Here is a 23078-nt window from a genome sequence, read left to right as displayed (position 1 = left end):
GACCTTTGCCTCGAAGCTTGAGAAAATAAATCTATTGGGGAAAATGTTATTTAACTAGGCATAGAGAATACTGGAGACATATTCAGTTACCCTAATTAGACAGTTTCTATGCAGGAGCCGAAAAGATTTAGGCTAGACACAAAGAAGAACTTCCTGCTTGCCAGGAGTATTAGAAATGAAAGTGAGTGAGCAGAGAGTACTAATGGAATTCCTTCCTCTTCAGAAAAAAGAACAAACACTGATGTTGCTAAGTTGACTCAAATTAGTCCAACCTAAAGAGAAATATCTTGAGGGTCCAAACATGTTGTAACAGGTAGGAATAATCATCTACATTATATAGATGAGAAAATATGTCGGGCTTCTTTTGTTTTGTTTTTATTTATTTATTTTTTTAGAGACAGGGTCTTGCTCTGTCACCCAGGCAGGAGTGCAGTGGCATGATCATAGCTCACTGAAACCTCAAACCCCTGGGATCCTCCTGGCTCAGCCTTCTGAGTAGCTGGGACTATATGTGTGAGCCACCACGCCCAGCTAATTTTTTTTTTTTTTTTTTTTAGAGATGGGGGGTCTCGCTATGTTGCCCAGGTTGGTCTTGAACTCCTGGCCTCAAGCAATCCTCCCACCTCAGGCTCCCAAAGTGCTAGGATTACAGGTGTGAGCCACCGCTCCTAGCCATGGATGTTGGGGTTCTTAAAGAATCATCACTCCACTTTCACTTCTGATCCCAAGATCTAGGTTCCAGGGAGCCCAGTCTGATTGCTCCCACCCCATCTTTAGTTTGCCTATGCTCTCATTCACACCTGCAGATGGCTGAATGTGTGTTGGTTTTCTGGGGGACTAATGGGAGTTCCTGTTTCTCCCAGTAGACAGGATTCCCTACTTATAAGGACCAAGCTTCCCCCACACAACCAGGGGGACCATGAACACAAGCAGTCTCTCCTCTCTGGCCTGGGGCTCTGCACGGCACACAGATGGAGAAGGGAGGGAGAGAGTGAGTTAGCACATCGTTGGGGGCCGAACAGCGATTAGGTCTATGTGAGTGAGAGGCTGACCTGCCCATAGACAGTTCCCCATTTTGCCCCCAAATCATGCCCCTGGTTAAGCCTATGACCTACCTTCCTTCCTGAATCACACAATCTGCTCATGATCCAGTTTTCAAGCCAAAGCCCATAGGGTCAAGGTCTTGGCCAGATGCTCTTGTCAAAATGTTTTCTCCCAAATCTCCCATTGAGATATGAATTATGAGGACTTTCTTCATTTAAACAGAGAGAGAGAGAGAGAATGGAAATGACTGGCTCAGGCATGAAAGAGTTTTCACCAACACACTGGCAGGTTGCTTTTCAACTGTGCAGCTGGCAGCTGGCAGCAGGAGCGAAGACTCTCGGCAGGGTGGGGGCGGGGTGGCCAGGAGCTTGTAAGGTGGTGGGGAGGGAGGAAGCTGGACAGGTCAGTCTTGGGCCTGAGGATGGGCATGCTGGCAAGCTCTGCACCCTCTCTGGTCCCACAACCTGCTTCCCTAAAACAAACATATCAATGCTCCCAAATCAATGATCCACCAGGGCTGTGCTATACAACTAAGCTGGCTAAAAAGTGATTTCAGTTAAATGAATTCTATTTGCTCTTGATTCTCATCAGAACATTGAAGATTTGTTTCCCTGGAGGAAAGCATCCTTCAATACCTCCAACTGTGGTCCTAGGACAGGCAGCATCAGTATCACCTGGGGGCTTGGTGCAAATGCAGAACCTCCACCTGACCCCAGACCTCCCGAGTCAGAATGTGCATTTTAACAAGATCCCCAGATGTTTTGTAAGCATGTTAAGGTTTGAGAATCATTGTTCTAAGTTCACACTAAGTTGAAATGTTCTGGAGAAACAAGGTTTAAAATGATGGTCAAGCTTCATGTGCATTGCCCTGAGGGTGCTTTTCCAGAACTTAAAATAGAGGAGTATTATCACTCCATTTTACAGATGAGGAAACTGAGGCTCAGAAAGGGTAAAAAGGCCAGGGAATTACCAGATCCAGGACTCAGACCTACTTCTTTTTTTTTTTTTTGAGACAGAGTCTTGCTTTGTGGCCTAGGCGCTCACAGCAACCTCAAACTCCTGGGCTCAAGCAATCCTCCGGCCTCAGCCTCCCGAGTAGCTGGGACTACAGGCATGTGCCACCATGCCCGGCTAATTTTTGCTATATATATATTAGTTGGCCAATTAATTTCTTTCTATTTATAGTAGAGACGGGGTCTCGTTCTTGCTCAGGCTGGTTTCGAACTCTTGACCTCGAGCAATCCGCCTGCCTCGGCCTCCCAGAGTGCTAGGATTACAGACTCGAGCCACCACGCCCGGCCCAGACCTACTTCTAAACCAGAGTGCTTGCCACTGCACTGTGCTGCCTCCCAAGCTCCCACCTCGCTGAACCCCAGAGCACAGGGCCCAGTCAGTAATCCCCACATCACTGGTCACCTCCCTTGGCACAGTTAACAGAGACTGAGCTGTATTTGGCCTATTATTTGTTCATTCCTCCTTCTATTGTCTGTTTCCCCCAGCTCTGCCTTGGACTGAACTGTAAAAAGCAAGCACTGTGCAATATTAACAACAGCTACGATTTACTGAGGACCTATTGTATTCCAGATACTGTTCCTTAATATGGATTCTTTCATCCAATCCTCACAACAACCCTATCAGGTAGGAATAATCATCTACATTATATAGATGAGAAAACTGAGGCTCCAAGTAAGTGACTTTGGTCATGATCACACAGGCGGCAGCCTACCCAGGAGTCCCAGGGCACTCTAGGGCTTACTCAATTCCGGGGACCAGGTTGTGTTGAAAGAGGCCAGTCAACAACATGACCCTGGTAGGAAACTGTAGGCAGTGTGCACAAACTAAATCCCTTAGAAACAGGCTTTACAGGCTTCTCTCTCAATTTTCTGCATAAATGGAGAGCGGCAGTGGCTCAGATAATCCAGAAGTCATTTTAACTTGGCTTTGCAATGCATTCGTTTTTTCTTTTTTTTTTGCAAAGTCAGAGATTTTCTTTTCTAATTATATTTGACTCAAACTGACATTAAAATGAGTTTGCATTCTCACTTCGCCCACTGCCTGGTGAAGGGAGACTTCCCAGATGTGTGCTGTGTGATAGGCATGTCAGTCTGCGATCCAACATCATCCACAAAGCAGCTGCCCCCGGGGGTGAGCGCCCGAGGGTTACAGCACTGGCAGCTCGGCCAGCGGCCAAGCAACAGGGGAGTGTGGGACCTCTGGGCATTCCCCCACCCCGTCCCACAGTGAGGTCAAGCTGGTACATCTCCAGCCAGAGTGGGGAGGTTGAGGGAGGACTGAGACAAAGGGGAGCAAGTCAAATGCTCTGGGTTCAGGATTAAAACCCATGAGTCCCACTGTCCAGACAGAAAGTCCTGGATGACAAGGGAATAAAGACCAAAGTTCAGCTTTCCTCGGAGGCTCCATCCTGCCAGCCCGCCTGGCCCCAGGTTTCTGCTCCTTTGAAATTGCCTTCTCCCTCTCCTGTGTTCTCTTTCTCCCCTCCCGCCTGCCCATCTCTGCCCCTTTCCTTTTAATAACCTCCCAGTTAAGCGAATCAAATGGGAAGAAGCAGTTAAAAGCACCCCTCGGCTTGACAACGCAGGGTAATGGAGCGAGCAGGGCCCCAGGCTGTTCCTGGGAGAATTCAGGAAGGAGGAGGAATAATAATAATAATAATAATAATAATAATAATAATAAAAACCCCAGCTAAGCAGATTACAAGGACAAAGTTAATTTAGAAATCAGCTCCGTAGGGTGGGAGTAGGGGGTGGGCAAGAGGGAACTGGATACAGAGGTTGGGAGATTTGGGAAGTGCGCTTTACATAAACCGCCTTTGTTCCTGGAAATCATAATCCTTGGGAGGGACCTGGGCTCGCTCCTTCGGATTCCTGGGCTCCTTCCATCCGGAGCAGGGGGCACAATCAGGGATTGTCCAGGGCCTGGATGTCTTGAACGGGGCCGCATTCCAGAGGCTCGGCCGGGCCGGCGCAGCCCCAGAGCTCTGGGCTGTGACGCCCCCTCCCCCGCCCGGGTTCCCCTCCACTCCCCCTCGCTGGACGGTCAGACTTCGCTGGACGGTCAGACTGCGGCATTTTTCACATACCTCTCGCACAACCTTTATCTCATAGGATTGTCAATATGTGTTTATACATCCATCTCCCACACCGGAATGAGAGCGCCTCAAGGACAGGGACTAAATCTCACTTACCTTTTTATCCCCAGGCCTAGGCCCAGCGCTGCTATTTTAGAAAACAGCGCTTGCTCCGTTGAACGCGGGCTCTCACCCCCCTGGTGGGACCCTCTTCAAAGGCTTCCATTTGAATAACCAGAGCTTACTTCCTCACCCAGGTTTTAAGAATTTCTAGGCTCAGCCCCTAAATGCACATACATATATCTCGAAGGGTCTCTGACCTGTGGAAACAGCCCAGAGCTGGCCTGGAAGGGACTGAACCCAGATGGGCCCTCGGATGGAACCAGACGGTTCTCCTTGACTCCAGGCAGTGTAGACACAGCCCAGGCTCACGGTGGCAGGGATGATAAAGTGCCCAGCCTCAGATTCAGGTATCTGTGAGGCTGCAGGGCTCTGCTCTGAGTTATCTCCATTGAACTCTGCCTCCAGGCATCTTTATCTTATACCGAAGGCTTCACAGAGAAAAAGATTTCCTCATCCTCCCAAAGTCTCCCAGACTCAGGTCACAGATCTGAGACTTCCCAAGGCGGAACTGATATTTCTGTAAGGTTTCCTGCTCACTTCTGCCTGGCCAAACCCTGATTATCTGTCTATTTCATCTTTAAAAAAAAAAAAAAATTGAAGGGGTTGCAAATTTCTCTAGCCACTCCAGCAGAGGAAGAGTTTAAGAGAAAGGGAGGGTTTGGTGAGGAGTGAGAAGGGCATCATGCCGGTTTTTAGCACATCCTTTGCCTACTTGAAAAACAGAAACCTCTGGCTCCCCACTTCTTACAGGGCAGCCTTTGGCCTGGCTTTTCAAGGCCTCCTCGGGTCTGGCCCAGTTTACTGTTCTGGATCACCTCATCTGTTTCTCCCCACCCAGCCCAAATCCTCAGTCCAACCAGCCTCAGTGCACCCTGCACATTCCAGCAACTACACCAGCAACTATTCCAGCAACTTGGAAAGCCTGGCCTGTCTGGTAATGCTCTTCCTCTTCCTGCCACATCCACGTCCTGTCCATCCGCAAGCCCTCTTCCTCCACGGGCCTTTCCTGGTCACTTCAGCTCACAGCAAAGTCCCCTCTCCTGAACTCTCCAGCTGTGACCTGCACACTGTTACCATGGCACCAACGACCCCCTGCCTTGCATTCCCAGAAATCCTCAGGCATGCACATCTTGGTTTCTTGGAGGGGAGGCGCCACATGCTTTTTTTATTCCACAAAATGCCTACCAGTATGTTTTACACACAGTAAGGTACATTTGCTGATTTAAAACAAAAAAATTAGTTCTCCCCATTGGGAGAAAGAGGAAACTGAGGCCGACTGAGGTTGAGTCATTTGCACCTAAATCATGAAGTGAGATCCTTAAGGGCAGGGGACAGTATTTTAGTAACTTTGCAAACTGGTGCCTGGCACACAGTAAGCACACATACGTTCCTGCTGAATGAAGGAACGAAAGTCCTTACTCTTCCCACGCATCTGCCGGTGAGGATATACTCATACTGCCTCAGAAGGACATAAGGGGCTGGGAGAAAAAGCACTAAATGGCCCAGTCCAGAAGAAGAATCTGGGCTGGTACAGTGGCTCACGCCTGTAATCCTAGCCCTCTGGGAGGCCGAGGCAGGAGGATTACTTGAGGTCAGGAGTTCGAGACCAGCCTGAGTAAGAGTGAGACCCTGTCTCCACTAAATAGAAAAAATTAGCCAGGTGTGGTGGTGCATGCCTGCAGTCCCAGCTATTCGGGAGGCTGAGGCAGGAGGATCTCTTGAGCCCTGGAGTTTGAGGTTGCCATGAACTATGATGATGCCACTACACTCTAGGCTGGGCAAGAAGATGGAGAATCTAACTCCTGACCCAGCATAGAATGGAACTGTCCTTCCAGGGATAGTCCTGCTGGACAATGGGCAAAACCTCCAGAAACCCGAATTCCTGATGTCCCTTCTCTGCCTCAAAATTCCAGCCTCACAGCCTTCTGGAAGAGCCTTCCATCACCTTCCTCAGCCAGGCCCCAGAGGGATGAAGCAGCAGCATTCTCTCTTGGGACACTGACAGAATTTGCTACAGAGTACTAGAAATTGCCACCCCTGGATTTAAGACCCTTAATCCTAAGGAGGTTGGCTGGCTGCAAGGCCCATTTGTTTCAATATGATCCCAATTTTGTTAAATGGGCTCAAGGAGGGCAGAGAGGGATGAGGACTGCAGCCCCTGGAGACAACAGAGCTTAATAAAAGTTACTAGAGAAATTAAACGTGGAGGGAGGGAGAAATTGGGAGCTTGGAGAGGGCTGATGGAGGGAGAGCAAGTGGGATGGGAAGAAGGAAAAAAATGTGGGCCTGGCACGGTGGCTCACGCCTGTAATCCTAGCACTCTGGGAGGCCGAGGCAGGCGGATTGCTCGAGGTCAGGAGTCCGAAACTAGCCTGAGCAAGAGCGAGACCCCGTCTCCACTATAAATAGAAAGAAATTAATTGGCCAATTAATATATATAGAAAAAATGAGCCGGGTATGGTGGCACATGCCTGTAGTTCCAGCTACTCGGGAGGCTGAGGCAGAAGGATTGCTTGAGCCCAGGAGTTTGAGGTTGCTGTGAGCTAGGCTGATGCCACGGCACTCACTCTAGCCTGGACAACAAAGTGAGACTCTGTCTCAAAATAAATGTGATCTTCAGTGGTGTCTGGGAGCTAGAGCGCCTTTTATCCTGGGCGCTACAAGGACTTAATCGGGTTCGCATTGTCTGAGAACCAGGGGCCGGCAGGTGTGAGAGCTGGGCTGCAGGATGGAGAGGGCCCAGTGTCACAGAATGGGGACCCCAAGGCGTCCCTTTCAACTTTCTCAGCCTCACAGTGTGTGCACCTATCAGAGGATGAGGAGCAGGCAAGATGAGGCAGAAAGTAGTGCCTTCAAAGACTCAGGAGGGCTGCTATGGATAGAAGTAAAATGATACACAAAAATGTAACACTGTTGCACACTAGTGCTCTGGTGACAGGAAGGACTCTGGTCAACACAGATATCTGTCCAGACCTGTATGGGGAGAGAAGCGGCTGCATGTGCAAGTGCACATGAGGACATGTGTGAATACATGTATATGCGTATAGTGAGACTGCAGCCGCACGCTTGCGTGCAGCGGTAATGTAGAAGAGGTGGATGTGAGATCTTCAGGAACTTCCTTTTGGGAATTACCTCCACTCCTCCCCCCTACATACATACAGCACCACCACGTCCTTAATTGGATTCTAAGTCCTGGTCCTGTCCCTTACTAGCTGTATCATCTTGGACAACCTATTTAACTTCTTTGGGTCCTTGTTCGCTAATCTGTAAAATGGGGACAACACCTGCCTTTAATAGATTATTGTTGGTATTAAATTAGTTACTAATATATGCAAAACACAAAGTAGGCCCTTCACCAAAGTGAATGACCTTCTCCCTCACTTTGAGAGAGCCCTTTTTTTTTTTTTTTTTCCCCTGACTTCTGAGCCTGCCTCTCCCTGGCTTCACATTTCAGAATCAAGGACATGACAGCCTCATTCTCCTCTACCGCTGACTACCCACCCCCACACCCCAGCCTTTTCCAGGTCAAAGCACCCTCCAGGAGACTGCCAAGTCAACTGGCCTGGAGGCCCTGGGAAGAAATCAGACAGGATCCGGTAGGTCAGGAAGGGGCGCAGCTTTCTCGTCTCTGGAAGCATGGAAAGGAATTTCCCTGCCCTCAAATGGAAACTGCTCCCAGATATTGGGGAGATTAAGGACCCTGCCCTCTATCCCCTCCCTCCAGCCCCATTTTCACCCCTTAGCAAGTCATTTAATTTCTTTAGGTGTCTGTCTTCTCATCTATTAAATGGAGAAATAATAACTGCTGATTTCATAGGATGATCTTATCTCTCCATCAAATGAGATGGTCCCTGTGAAAAAGATGCTAAAATTGGGAAGCACTATAGAGACACAAAGTTAAAAGACTCTAAAGGTGGGAGGAAAAGGGTTGAGGCATTATTAACCTCCTTCTGACAAAGCACAGTGTTTACAGTCCTACCCCCACTGACTAAACATGTATCCTGACTTCTAAGTTTTGCCTCATAAATGATCCTCAAAGCAAGCCAGGGAGGTAGATGTGGCCTTGGCATTCCTGGACTGAGAACTGGGCAAAAAGGCTGAGTTAAGCAAGGCCCCAGAGAGGAAAAAGGCCTAGCCACACACCTACCCCCAGCAGCTGCCTCAACTCTAAGGGAGGCAGTGGGCTTTGTAGCCAGAGAAAAGAAAGTTGGAATCTGGGATCTAACACCCTAGGTATGGCCTTAAGCAAGTTAAACTCTCAACTTTGGTTTGCTTATCTATAAAATGGGAGTAACATTCACTTGAAAAGCACACAGTACAAACTCAATAAAAGGTAATTTTGATGCTTTGGTATGGAGCTGACTTCCTATAACCACTTTCCGCCACCTTAAGCAAGACAGGGAGGTCCCCAGGGCACAGGCTAAGAAGGACTAGAGGCCTTCTCAGGCAGGCTGGAATAAGCCAGGGGAGACCCTTGGGAGACCCTTGGGAGACCCAGATCCAGCTTTACTCCTTGCCTCTGTATGACTCGGGGCCTTTCCAGGAGCCAGCCTTGCCTGGTACAGGGGTATAGCTCCTAAATTTATAGTTCATGGGCCTGAAAGGCTGTGTTTAATATTGGAAACAAACACAAGGCTGCACACCTTTTTATTTGCCAAGTCCTTAAAAAAAATAAAAAGTCATTAACTAACACTGTCATATCATCAAAGAAAAACGATTTAACACCAAAAAAAATGTAGGACAGAATTTTGGAACAAAGGATTGTTTAAAAACTTTGAATGAGTTTACCTTTACAAAACACTCACTCCCTTTTCCTCCTGGTTCTCATGCTGCTGTGGGCCAGGAGAAGCCCTGTCCCAGCCCAGCATCCACTCCTGCTGGCACGCAGGATCTCTGGCGAAGGAAAAAGGTGCAGGCTCTGGGGGTCAGCTGGCTCCTACAGCTACCAACAATATACTTAACGTATCTAAACCTCAGTTTCTCATCCGTGAAATGGGGATAATTAAAGGGCCAACTTGGGGGTTGTTGTATAGATTAAATTAGATAATGCATGTAAAGTAGTTAACACAAGGGCTCAATAAATGATCCATATTATTTCCAGACTCTGAAATGCTGCCACCTTGGGGCTAGTATCCCTCCTCATCTCACATAAGGGCTCTGGTTCCTCCCCACTCATTCAAATGCCAACCTCTTCCACTTTGCTGTCCCCTCAAGACCCTTCCCCAGACCTTTTCTGAGGTTTCCAACCACTGATCAGTTTCCCCTCTGGGTCTGCCACAACCCAGTTCCCTCCAAGAGAGATACAAAGAAGAGTCTTCCTGAAGCCCCAGCCCAAGGATCTGGGCAGGGGCTAGAAAACAAAAAAGGAATCATAAAGAAGAGATGACAAGGAGGTGCTGACAACTCAACTGCCTATATATGTCCAGCCACAGAGTTAGGACAGCAAGCATTTGCTGGGCACTCTTCGCTGTGCCAGATGCCTGTTCCATGCACTTTACTTGGATCAACATATTCAATCGCCATCACAACCCCATAAGTGTTGCTACCAGCCTCACTTTACAGACAGCAAACTGGGGCAAAGAGAAAACACATAACTTGTTCAAGTTTACCTGGCTAACAAATAGTGGAGGTGGGGGCTGGGTGCGAGTCTGATTTAATCACCATTTAATCCTGCTCCTTCCAACACTGCAGCACTCTCATCCAGTCAATCGATTGATCGGGTATTTAAGGGGCACTTATCATATGTGCAGCACTATGCCAGAAACTATAGGGTAAAAGAGAAATTAAGACTTAGTCCCAGGATATGAAGAGGTCCTGGGTGGGGGGAAGCGGGTTCCCTGCCCCCAGCTGCCCGGAGAACCAAAGGCAGAGCCAGGACAACCAACCACTCAGCCATGGGAAAAAGAAGAAGTGAGAAGGCCTGGACCATTCCTCCTCCTTCTGATAGGGTTCTCTGGAGTCCAGGGCTGTGGCGCTACTGAGTACTTGGTTCACGCCCTCCCTTTGGGTCTAAGTGAGCAGGAGACAGAAAGTGGAGTCCAGTCAAGGTCAAGGAGAGAAGGGCCCAGTACCCTGGCTCCTGCCATGTCTCCCCTGCCTCTTTGCCAACCTCAACGGCAGAAGTGGGCTGTCTGGAGAGTGTGTGTCGTGTGTAGCACAGGGAAGGGAGAGCCCGGCTACTCTCCCAGGCCCCAGGTTCCTGCCAGGATGTAGTTGTACTCAGGGAGTTGAATACTGGGAATTTAGGGGGCCCTCGGGCCTTTTCCCCTTCCCCTCTACGCCTCTCAAAAGCAGTGGCAGGAATGCCAGGGGAGCTCTGGGGGCTGGAAGGATGGGTTTGTGTCCTACCCCCACACCCACCCCGCCTCTGGAGGCAGCTCCCGCCCCGAGCCGGCCTGTCATCCCACATTGCTCTGATTAGCTATAATCTTTCTTTTTCAATTTCTCCTCCCTGAGACTAGGGAGCGAGAAAATCTCCCAGAAAATGAATAAATATTTCAATTTTCGGCGCAATCAGTCTGAGGAGCCGGCGCATGATGGAAACGGGGGGAAGGATAATGGTTTTCATTTAGATAAGATACAGAAAATTATTTAGTGAAAAATGAAGATTGATGAAGCCCATTGAAATTCTTTAGAATGCGATTTTTATTCTCAGCCTAGGCTGAATCTCCCCTTCCCCTCTCCGCTCCCCTCAATTCTATGTCCTTCCCCTACAACCTACTCTCCCCCCATTTCCTCTCCACTGTCCCTCATCCCCCCGCCCCGCCCCCCTTTCCCCTCTCACTGGCCCAGTCCCTGACCTAGAGCCCTAGAACCCCCTTCTTTCTAAGGATGGAGACTAAGGACAGGGAGTCCCGCCAAGCCCCCTCCCCCATGTGTGCCCCAGTCTCCCCAGACCCCTAACTCCTTCCCTCTCTGCCTCCTCCCAATCCCTTGCTGAGCTCCCCCCAACACTCAGTTGTCATTTCCTCTCCTCTCCTGTCTATTTTCTCCCTGTCTTTTCTTTGGTATCCTCTCCCCCCACCCCAGATACTTGTTTCTACCCCTGTTCAGGTCTTGCTTTCACCCCTGTTCCAGGCAGGGAGGTGGAAGCTCAGTTTACCCTAACCCCTTTCCCCTTTCCAAAGGGAGAAAGAGAGAAACACACACACACACACACACACACACACACACACACACTTCTTTCTGTGCCCGATTTAATCCACATCTCTCCTGTTTGCTAACTGCAGCTTTTGTTCCTTAACACTCATTTGTATCCATGTTGCTAACATGTGAGGGCTGCAAGAAAGGGGCAGACACAAGCTCGCCCCCAACACATACCAGTACTGACCCAGCAGCCCCCTCCACCACCACCATGGCCCTCCCTCTGCCCTCCTCCAGCAGCCTGGCTGAACAAAGTCAGAACTTAAGTCATCTTCCCAACTTTCTGCCAAGTGGCTGGGCTGGCCTGGCCTGCCAACCTCAGGGCCAGGCCTCCCCCTTTCCCCCAGGCACTGCCTCCTGCTCTTGGCTCACACCGAGGACCTGTGCCCTTCCCCTGTCTTAAGTGTGTGTTGAGGGGGGCCTGGGTGCCCTGTGGGGAAAGATGAATCCAGACCTGCCCTCACCAACTCAGCCAGCTCTGCCTTCAGAGCTGGGGAGGGGCCTGGCAGGGAGGGGAGGGGTCCGGCACAAACACCCCACCCACAAACCCAGGAAGGGAGCCGGGAGCAAGGCAGTCATGCCTGGGCTGTTCTACCAAGCTGACCTCCCAGATTCCTTCTCCCCCCCCAAAAAAGAGACCACCTCCTCCATTTTGTAGCCTGTACATCTCCATAGGTGTCTGCCTATATGAATGTCTGTTCAAGTTTCTTTGTTTGCTTGAGGGTTGGTATCTGTGGAAGGGTTTCTCTGTGTATGTCGTGTCCTTGTAAACGCCTGCCTGTCATACATGTACTGTGTGTATGAGTTCTAATGCTGGGGTGTGTGAACGGGAGTGTGTGCCAGTTTGGGGGAGGAATCTGTCTTCCTCAGATGTGTCAGTGTCTTTGTGTATATGTGTCTGTCTCAGCGTGGGGGGTGTTTGTGGGTATGTCTCTGTCTCAGTAGGTGAGTAGTCTGTCTCAGTGTCTGTGGCTGTTTCACGGTGGTGTGTGTCAATTTCTGTGTCAGCTCCATTTTGGGGGAGGTGGAGGGGCTCCGCAGGGTTAAATCTTCCTTAGAGTCAGACCCCCGGAGGCTGAACCCACTCCCCCAGACCCCAGTCCCGGCTGGGCCCTTGGCTCCCTCGTCCCCGTCCCTCCCCCGCTTCCCCAGCCCTGCCCAGGATACACCAACATCCTCATCCCTCTCAGCCACCTCCCTCGCCTCCCAGCCTCTCCCCTGCAAATTCCAAATAAGCCCCAGACATCAACACTTTCCCGACCCCAAGTGGGGTGTCAGTCCCTCTAGAGCTCCCCCTCCATATCAACCCAGCCTGAAGCTGTATTTGGGATTCCACTCTCCGCCCAAAGCCTCACAGGCAGGGGTTCCAACCCCCCACCAGAGGCCCCAAGGCGCCCCTCCCTTCCTCCAGAGGGGGCAGCCCCAGGCAGTCTGGAGCCGGGGTTCAGACTCAGGCCCCCCAAGGGCTGGGCTGGAGAGGGGTATCCCTTCCGCAACATTTTTGGAAGTGTGGGACCCAGCTTTCCTTGCACCTCGACCCCCCCAAATCCAAAAACCAGCCTTCGCCTTAGCCAGGACCCCGGTGTCCGGACCCCCGGCCTTAGAGGGGTAGGTAGGGCTGCCGGAGGCTCCGGGAAAGACTTTGAGCGTACGAGTCCCTTTTTCACTCTGACCTCCAGCCCACGCGGCCCCAATTCCCTGTTCTCCCGCGCAGCCAGAGGAAACAACTTGGGCAAATCAACGGAAAACTCATTCTCGCCAGCCCCGGCTACTCCGCGCCCCCTCCCTCAGGGCTCCGCGCGCGTACCGAGCCCCCGCCTCGTGGCGTCTGGACCCCGGCGACCGGCCGCGGGCCGCGGGACACCCGGAGCTCCCCCGGCGGGGGCGCAGTCCCCGGGGCCCTGGGGGGAGCCGAGCGCGCGGGGGCGGGCGGGGGCCCTTACCTTGGGAGAAAGTATCGGAGAGAGTGAGGATCCAGACGAGGAGGCTCAGCATGCTGCCCGCCCGCCGTGCGCCCGCCCGCGGCTGGGGCCCGGAGTTGGCGAGGGAGCTGGAGGAGCGGGCTGGGGAGGAGGGGAGCCCGGGAGCCCGCCCCCCGCCCGCCCGCGCCCGCCCCTGCACACACACACACACACACACACACGCGCGCACACACACACACACAGAGGCACGGGCGCGCGCGCACACTCACGCGCACAAACTCAATTCCCTTCCCTCCGTTCCTCTTTCTCTCCCTTTCCTCCTGGTCCTTCTTCCTGTCCCGTTTCTCGCCCCTACCCGCCCCCAGCCCTTAATTATTTCTCGACTCTAGCTTTATCTCTCTGGGTCTCTCTTTCGGTCTCTGTGCCGCTCTCCCTTTCTCTCCCCTTCTCTTCCTTCCCTCGCTCCCTCCCTCCCTCCTCCTGACGTCTACTCTCCCTCCGACGGCGCCTCCCTCCGCGAGCCCTCCCCCGGCCCCCCCAGCGCGCGCGCACACTCACCCACACCCCTCGCAGGGGCTGCGATGGAGCCAGAGCAAGGAGAGGGAGGAATCGAGGGCAAAGGGGTAAAGAACGCGACAGTCGCGGGCCCCGGGGCAGGCGCGGCGCGACCCCTGCCCACCCGCACCCCCTCCCATGTATAGACACGATCTGGGTCTCTCGGGCAGTGGAATTTAGGAACTAAGCAGAAGAGTGTGTGTGCAGGGGGTGCGGTATGGGCTGAGGATGAGCGTCTAGCCCAGAGGATGACTGGGTTATTGGGGTGGGGGGAGAATGAGTGTTTTTCGGGTTTTGCCTGGGGGGAGGCAGGGAGTTAAAAAAAAAAACAAAAACATAAAGATCTCTCTCCCCCCTCCCTCTGTTTTTAATCCCACACCCGGAATCTAATCCCTAGTTTCCCCAAATCAAGAATTCCCAGTTGACTAGTGAATGCTTGACGGGGGAGGGGCACGCATTCCTCTCCCCACCTACAGAACCCAGAGCTGCTTCTTGGACCAGCCTTCAGCCCCTGCCCCGAGGGTCCGCTCAGCTTCCGCGGGGCCAGGCTAGGTACTGGGAGCCCTCAGCTGCCGGGAAGAGGCACAGCTGCCTCGGTCCTTTGTTCATTTCAGGCACCTACCCATCCAGAAGGAGAAGCCAGCCAGCTCGACGGCGGGAAGGGCCAAGGCCTGGCCTGGCCTCTCTGAAGACAAGACGGAGGAGAGGGCGCCCCCAAGATCTCTAAGCACCCTGGAGTTTGAGATCCTTCGGGGTCCAGAGATCTAGGAACTGGAAAGTAGGGGGGAACTCCTGGAGAGAGTAATGAGAACGTCCAGGAGGGGATCTCCGCTTTCTTAAGGGCCCACTTTGGCGACCAGCACCTCTCCCAACCCCTAACTCCATGCTTCTGCTCCCAGGGTCGATGGGGGTGCTTGGCGGTCTGGGCGCTGGGGGATGAATCGAGGGGAAATAACAGAGGAGTCACAGCAATTGCACAATTTTACAGTAATGCGCTGGTCTAAAGAGGTTTCCACCTCTTTTCCTCCCAGATTCTAGGTTTCCTGGGTCTCTAACCTTCCCCGCCAAGACTTCTCCATTTTGGCCCCCGAAGCTAGGCGCGTGGCTCTCTGGTGCCCTCTGCTGATGTGTGGCAGCCACAACTCCTCTTTCCTGCAGGGATCCTGACGCCAGCCACGGGTGGGGGCCCTGCAGCCTCAAGGCCACATGTTACCCTCCGGATCCCTAAGTGCGGCCCCCAACGGAATCCAAACTTCGCAGAACAAATCCCCTTATTAGAGGGATTTGTTCTTTAAAATTTGGATTCAGTCAAAAGGCCACACTCAAGGATCCAGAAGGCCACATGTGGCCCGGAGGCCGCAGGTATGCACAGACCCAGAGAATCCTTCCTACATGTGAAAACACATATGCACAGGCAGACGCACAGTTTAAGAAGAAAGAGCCATGCCTAGCCCAGAGAAATAGGAATGCAACCCAAGCACACAGACACGTAAGGGCTTTCGTTTATTCACTTGTTAATCATATATTCCACAGATATGTCTTCAGTGCCTGCTATGTTCTAGTCACAATTCTAGGCTTTGGGGATACAACAATGAAAAAAACTGACAAAGTCCTTCCCTTTTAACATTCTGTTACAGAGGAGAGGAGAGGCTGTAGAAAAATATAAAACACCCAGGTTGTGATAAATGCCTTGGGAGACAAATAAAGCAGGGTGAACGGAGTGGGGAGTGGAATGGGGAGTGGGAGGGATGAAGGCATTGATGTCCATGTAGGTAGCCAAGGAAAGCTGCCCTGCTGAAGTGACATTTGAGCACAGACCTGAAGGAACTATGGGATTCAGCCCTCAGGTATCTGCGGGGAGACTGTAACAGGTGAGCACTAATACAAGTGCAAAGGGCCTGAGGTAGGGGTGCTCAGGAAGTATCAGTAAAACAGGCTTTCCTCTTTCCACTCTGCCTGAAGGTACATGGGGGGGGGGGCAGGTGACCAGGATTTAGGAAGGTGTAAAAAAGAAAAAGGCCCTAAGCCAGGGAGTATTCTTAACTTAGTGCTTCTTGCCCAACTTCCGGATTCTGATAATGTGGACTTGATAGCAACTCTCTGTGTAAGGAAGGACTGGGATATCCAAATCTTTTGGCTTCCCTTGGGCCTCCTATCTCACCCTGAAACCCTAGAAACAGAGGAGCCAGGTTTTTCTAGCTCTCTAACAGCCAAAACAGTAACTCCACCTCTCTCCCCTGGTCTGTTGACTTTCCTTCCCCTTCTTTCTTTAATTCCAAATTCTCAACAGTTCAGTCCATAGCAAACTCATTTCTCTAGAATCCCTTCCACCTAAGCCACCCAGCATCCCAGATCCCGGAGCTTAACTCCCCATCCCCAGCCGGTGGTCCTCAACACCAGCTGTGCAGTAGAATCTCCCAGAGGCTTTTAGAAAACAGCAGTGCCCTGGCCTCACCCCCGAAGATGAATTGTTCTGGGGTGAAGTCCAAGCATCAGTGTTTTTAGACATAGCCCCAGGTAATTCTCATGGGCAGCCAGGGTTGAGAACCTCTAAGCTAAGCAACCCCCCCTCTTCCCAGGGCTTTCCAGGCATTGCCTTCCACAAGGTGCATGCCACAGGGTCCCCTGCTCTCCTCCCTCCACTAGCATTTCTTCTGCCTATTGCCAGCCTTGTATCGCCCTCCCCTCCTGAGGGTAACCCCAATTAAGCGCCTCCAACTTTGCTCCATTCTCATCTCTCTAGCACTAATGTTCGCAGTGTTGTCTAACTGAATTAACTTAAGTGTCCCAGAATCTAATAACATAACTCTTATCAAACTGGGGACATCCTGGGCCAGACAGAGTCCCTAGTATCAGGCAAGTTCTCTGAAGACAAAGCCTGTGTTTTTTCCATGAAATGGGACATACCTCCCTAGGACAGGACATCCCTGGGGGCATGTCCCCTCAGTCTGGAGCTCCTTCCCCAGCAGAGAGGCACAGAGTGGTTGAGAGCCAACCACATGGACACTGAAACCAGACCGAGGGGTTCGAATCCAAGCTCTACTGCTTACTTTCTGTGAGACTTTGGAGAGTTTACGTACCTAACCTCTCTAACTCTTGTTTTTCTTTAATCTGAAAACAGGGGTAATAATAGTACTTTATGGGACCGTTGTGAGAACTGAGTATAACTTTTTTTTTTCTTTTTTTTTGAGACAGGGGTCATGCTATGTTGCCCAAGCTGGTCTTGAACTCATGGCTCAAGGTAACCTCCCACCTCCGCCACCTGAGTAGCTGGGACTACAGGTCATGCCACGGAGCCCAGCTTGTTGTGAGGGTTGAGTGAGTCAATATTCATACAGCTCTTAGAAGAGTGCTAGGCACACAGCGACTGCTCGGTAAACGCTAGCTGTGATTATTTTGGGGTTTGGAGCTCCCCAAAGCAGGGACCTTTTGAATCTTCCTCCTGCAGATTTGTCTTCACCTCCATGCACAGAGCCCTGCCCAGGCAGAAGCATGCGGGTGTGCAGGTGGCGGTAGTAATCCCTAAGGATGCTACTTCACCTAGAAAAAAGGAGAGACACGGCCAAAGGTTATACATGGAGCTAAGAGAAATATTAATAATTTTTTGAGTACAAAAGCAAAAAGATCGAGAGGTCAGGGAGTGAGCAGGAAGGCAATTTATGACCATCAGCAGGAGAAGCCACCTTGAGAGACAGAAATGAATTCTTTGTCTCAATGAGGGCTAAAAGCGGCAGAACAGTTCTATAAATTGTCCACTTTCCCCCTAGAGGGGGTAGAGGATTATGTCCCTGCTGCTTACCAGAGACGGAGGAGAGAAAGGCCGAGATCCTGATTTTCAGCTTGGAAAATAATCCTGACCCTAAAGGAGACCTTGATCCCCGAAGGGTAAAGGCTCTGGAGTAGTTGCTTTGTCTCTTCCCCAGCTGCAGAGCTGTATTCCAGAGCAGTGGCAGATGCATCCCTTCTTCAAAAGTCCTTCCATCAAACGGGGCTCTTCCTCATTCCTTCTCCACTTTTCTGTCTGCTTATGCAGATAATAGGCCTTGCGATTTCCCGCTGTTCTACCAGTCCATTTTCTCTCGTGCTCCTTTTCCTTAATACGCTCAGCTTTTGCGATGTGTAAGAGTAAGGGCAAAGGCAAGGGCCTGCCTTAATGCAGTGGGGAGAGACTCTAATCTGCACTGTGAGGGGAGAGTGAGGCAGCAGGAAGAAGAGCACCCGTCAAAGCACCCTGGACCACTCCTGAGTGGCCAGGGGCCCCTGAACCTGCGTCCGGCCGGACCGGCCTCTCTGTAAAGAGTACCTGGCTCTGCAAAAGGAGTGAGAAGAGGGATTCTGGGCCTGGGAACTGCTGGTTCCTCAGTTTTGCCACCTGTGCTTGATGTCTTACCAAGGACCAGTGGTCTCAGCAGTTGACATGATATTTGTCCACCCCCTTCCCACATCTGTGCAGGGCAAAGAACACATTCCGAGGGGGCCTGGCGCCCTGGTGCGTTTAGGATATGAGGCTTCCAGAAGGAAGCTCAGCAGAAACTAGGCACCCTGGGCAGTAGTGAGGTTAGTAAGTGGCCATCCTCAGCCTCCTCCAGAAGGGGACAGGGGACCAAAGAGGTCAGGCGCCGTGGAGAGGAGTGTCAGAGGATATGTGAGGAAGCAGTGCTGCTATTGAAGTAGAAGAACTGGAGGCTAGACCACACAAGGGACTGTCTACTGAGAAGGAGTGTCCAAAATATTTAGAGAGAGAGAGATGGTTTGGATGGGGTGAAGCTGCTCGGAGGCAGGGGCTTAGCCAGGACGACCTTGGCAAAGACAGGTTCCCAGGGTGTATTTACCATGTCCCGGCATTGCCTGTGACCACCGAGATCCATCCCATACCACCCATTTTCAGCCCTTCCCTTTCCATTGCTTCATATTCCAGCTCCAATGGGGAGACAATTCGTGCTAAATGGACCAGTTATTTCTTATTAGGTTTAATGAGGATTTCATTGCCTGAGCTCACAGGGATTGGAAGATCCCTGCTTCCAACGAGAAGCCTAGCTGAGGATACCTGCTCAGAGAGAGAGAGAGAGAGATAGAGAGAGAGAGAGTTAGGGTTCAGCAACCCCAGGCAGAGAGGCCTCTGGTAGATAGTGGGCGTGTGGGGGAGGGGAGAGTGGGGAATAGACTTAATTAGGGAAAAATGGAGACAGTAATATGAATTAATGTCTCAGACAAAATGAAGTCATTCCCCTTCAAGATGGTGAAAGGGTCGGTCAAAGGTCGCAAAGCAAGCGACAGTAGACCCAGGACCAGGACCCAAGCATCTTGCCTCTCATGCCAGGATTCCTCCGTATGTCTTGCTGACTCCAACTTTCCCACCCCTGCACCCGAGACTCATGCCAAATGCTTTTATCAGCAAAGACCCTCCTTACACCTACGCAGCTCTGCCCACTATGGAGCTCTGGTCTCCTGTAGGCATCTGAAAATCAGAGAGGGAACTGAGAAAGCCGGAAGCAGGGGATACTGAGGAGAAGGGGGAAGCCTTTCATCTTCCCTTGGCCCTTGGTTTTCCCACATCCTAACCCCAAGTCCCCAGTCTCTTCGCCTTCAGCACTCCCTGGTGCTTCCTTGAAAACCTAAAACCACCAATCATTAGATCCATTTACTATTAGGACTGGGTTATGGGGTTATGGGTTATGTTCGAATGCAAGCTAGAGATGGGATTAAGTTGGCAGTTAGGGTTTTGGTTTTGCAGTTGTGTTAAGGACACTGAACATCATGGAAGATTTAAGGGTGAAGTTGAGTGAGGTTCATATAAGGGCCCGGCTTACTTAACCCTAATTATAAGAGAGACCATTAACTTAAAGCACAATGCTTAACAATGTCACTCCAGGCCAGGCGTGGTGGCTCACACCTATAATCCTAGCACTCTGGGAGGCCGAGAGGGTGGATCATTTGAGCACTCCAACCCTTATAACTCTGAGTAGAGGCTTCCTAAGAGTTTTGATTGATGTTAATTAAGTATTTGACCAGGCATGGTGGCTCATGCCTGTAATCCTAGCACTCTGGGAGGTCAAAGAGGGAGGATCACTTGAGGCAAAGAGTTTGAGACCAGCCTGAGCAAGAGCAAGACCCTAACTCTACCAAAAAATGGAAAAAATTAGCCAGGCATGGTGGTACATGCCTGTAATCCCAGCTACTTGGGAGGCTGAGGCAGCAGGATTGCTTGAACCCAGGAGTTTGAGGTTGCTGTGAGCTAGGCTGATGCCATGGCACTGTAGCCTGGGCAACAGAGTGAGACTCAGTCTCAACAAAAGAAAAAAATAAGTACTTAATTCATTCACCCATTCATTCATCTATTCATCCCACAAACACATATAAAAAGCTTACTCTATGCCAGGTGCTGGGCTAAGCACTTGGGGTACAAAGAAGAATAAAACACACCCCCTTGTTCTCCAGGAGCTCACAGGCTAGTGGAAAAACTGGACAGTAATTACAACAGAGTTGGGAAGTGTAGAGACAGAAAAATGCCCATGTTTATTAAGAATGCAAAACAAGAGTTACTGAACTCAGCTTGGAGGCATCAAGAAAAGTTTCCTATAATATTCAAAGTCTGAAATGTGGCCTGAAATAAGACAGTTCCCCACTCTGGGCCTCAGTTTTCTGCTAGCTCTGATGCGCCCATGGTTCTGTAATACTATAATACTCCTTGTCTCTAATACAGAATCAGGGGCCATTCCCTGGGGTGCCTATCGAGGGGTTCCATTAGGGAGCACAGAGGTGTTCTGTAAATGCTCTGTGATTGAAAACTGTTTCTAGAAATCCTTGGGGCCCATTTCCTCCCAAGGAATTGGAGCCAAGCATCCTCCTTAGGCCGAGGATGAAGGACCCATTTCCTGACTCCCACCCCCTTCACCTGTCCTGGTGGGCCTCCTACATGTGACAGCCAAGCTCCAGGCCAGGGGCACTCCTCTCTGCTTTCACTGGCTTCCGGCTTCTGTGCCAAGGAACAGGCCTTGCAATGCCTGCCAGGCAGGGTCTGGCTGCTGGCTCAGGTGGCATTTCCTAAACGGACAGATGGAGAATGTTGGTTTAATGTCTCTCCAGTGCTTCTATTCCAGCCTCCAAGGCATAGCCAGCAAAGAGGGCCTGGCACCAAGTCCCCTCTTCCAGGCACTGGCAGCTTCCCCTCTTCCACCCGCCCTTAGGCCTGAGCCTCAACCCTTCCTCTGGCCCCGCCCGTAGGTCCTCCCCTCGTCTAGGCTTTGGGAGCAGATCCAAGGGAAAGCAAATTCCCAGAAGTCTGTCCCCCCACCAAAAACAGAACAAAACAAACCCTGGCCACTCTGCAGTGGTCCTCTTTCAAGAATGACACCACCCTCCATCCCGTTGCTCAGGCCACACGCCTATGAGTCTGTCCTTGACTGCTCTCTCTTCCTCCCCATTCACACCCACTCAGTCTCCAGATCCTGTGGATTGGTTTTCCAGTCCATTTCCTTCCATCTCCACTGTCACCACCCTGTTCCACATGTGTCATCTGTCTGCTCACTCCCCTTTCTCATCAGCTCCGTTCTCTGCGGCCCCAGTGATCTTTCTCAAGCTCAAATCTGACCACATCGCTCCCCTGCTTAAAACTCTCTGCTGACTCTTATTGGGCTTAGGCTCAGATGGCATCTTTCCCTGGGCTCTGAGAGCCTGCCTGGGGTGGGCTTGCCCTACCCCCCAGACTCACTGCTCCCCACACCCGTCCTGTGCCTTATATTCCAGCTTCACCAGGCTTCTCTGAGTTCCTGGCACTGGCCATATTTCCCTTATCATTGGGGCCTCGACACATGCTGTTCCCTGGACTACAATATTGTTTTCCACCCGGGGCTCCACTCCCACCTTGCCCCCTAAGCTAGCATCATCCCTTAGACCTCACGCTAAATGTCATTTGCTCGTGGAAGCCGCTGTAATTCCTCCAAACAGGTTAGATCACCTTGTGATTGCCCCCAAACACCCTCTACTTCCACCAGTAACATGCATCACACTTGTAACTCGATATTCAGTGTCCGTTTCCCCTCTGGATTATAAACCCTGTACGGGGAGAGACTGTGCCGGTATTGTTCACTGCTGTCACCAGGGTGCCGGGCACATAGTAGGCTCTTAGGACTTACAAAAAGAACGACATGTTCCTGATTTTGGGTTCTCCAAAGGATTTCCTGGAGCATACAGGGGGCCGGGCTCCATTTTACAGACTACAAGCCAGCTTCGGGGCTAGCAGCTGGACTGCAGGTGGAACTTCCCAACTCAGTAGGCATTCGATCACTCCAGGCAATCACCCTTCCAAGGAGCTGGAAGAATAAGAGCAGAAATGGCAGGAAAGTTTATCTTCTGTTGTTCAGGATGAGTGTGTGTGTGTGTGGGGGAGACACTTATTATCTTGAATGTGAAAAAAAAATCCCAGGGAACAGTGAACAAAGCTATAAATACAGCCGAACGTCGGGTGACATCACCTGAGCACAGTGCGGCGATTTATGGCCAAGTCACACGGCCCTAAAGTGTATTTATAACGGTGTAACTCACTGGTACTTCTCCCTGCCTGCCTGCACTCCCTCGCTCCCCTGTTCAGTGGTGGCCACATTCCTTGTTCTTCTACTGAAACAGGGTGGCCGGGCCAGGCACCTGCTCTGGGGGCACTTGCATGCTCTGAGGAGTGGAGCTGTCTTTTCAAAATATACATTCAAAAACCTGCTATAGGCCGGGCGCGGCTCACGCCTATAATCCTAGCACTCAGGGAGGCCGAGGCGGGCGGATTGCTCGAGGTCAAGAGTTCGAAACCAGCCTGAGCGAGACCCTGTCTCTACTAAAAATAGAAAGAAATTAATTGACCAACTAAAAAGATATATATACAAAAAATTAGCCGGGCATGGTGGCGCATGCCTGCAGTCCCAGCTACTCGGGAGGCTGAGGCAGAAGGACCGCTTGAGCCAAGGAGTTTGAGGTTGCTGTGAGCTAGGCTGACTCCACGGCACTCACTCTAGCCTGGGCAACACAGTGAAACTCTGTCTCAAAAACAAAACAAAACAAAACAAACCTGCTATGGTTCCTTGTTTCCTAGAGAAAGCTGGACATTCAAAGCATGCAAAGCCTCTGGCCTCAACTTACCTTCTGGCTTCCTGTAGAGCTTTGTTGGGCAGTTTTATTCACATATGCCCCACAGACCCCAAAGCCCCATTCCTCAG

At 51.2% G+C, this 23078-nt stretch overlaps 1 protein-coding gene across 2 annotated transcripts in view; it reads right to left on the bottom strand.

Annotated features, from left to right (window-relative positions):
• Nucleotides 1-13776, bottom strand: part of KIRREL1 (kirre like nephrin family adhesion molecule 1) — a 105022-nt gene extending 91246 nt beyond the window's left edge. For both annotated transcript variants that reach the window (XM_012748708.3, XM_012748709.3), the window contains exon 1: nucleotides 13342-13776. In XM_012748708.3, the coding sequence (XP_012604162.1) occupies nucleotides 13342-13393 (52 nt within the window). In that variant the 5' untranslated portion in view covers nucleotides 13394-13776. The remainder of the gene's footprint in view (nucleotides 1-13341) is intronic.
• Nucleotides 13777-23078: the final 9302 nt, after the last annotated feature.

Source organism: Microcebus murinus, chromosome 2, assembly GCF_040939455.1.
Source record: "Microcebus murinus isolate Inina chromosome 2, M.murinus_Inina_mat1.0, whole genome shotgun sequence".
Classification (NCBI taxonomy): Eukaryota; Metazoa; Chordata; class Mammalia; order Primates; family Cheirogaleidae; genus Microcebus; species Microcebus murinus.
The sequence above is the reverse complement of the archived record's forward strand: the minus strand, read 5'-3'. Positions and strand labels throughout refer to the sequence as shown.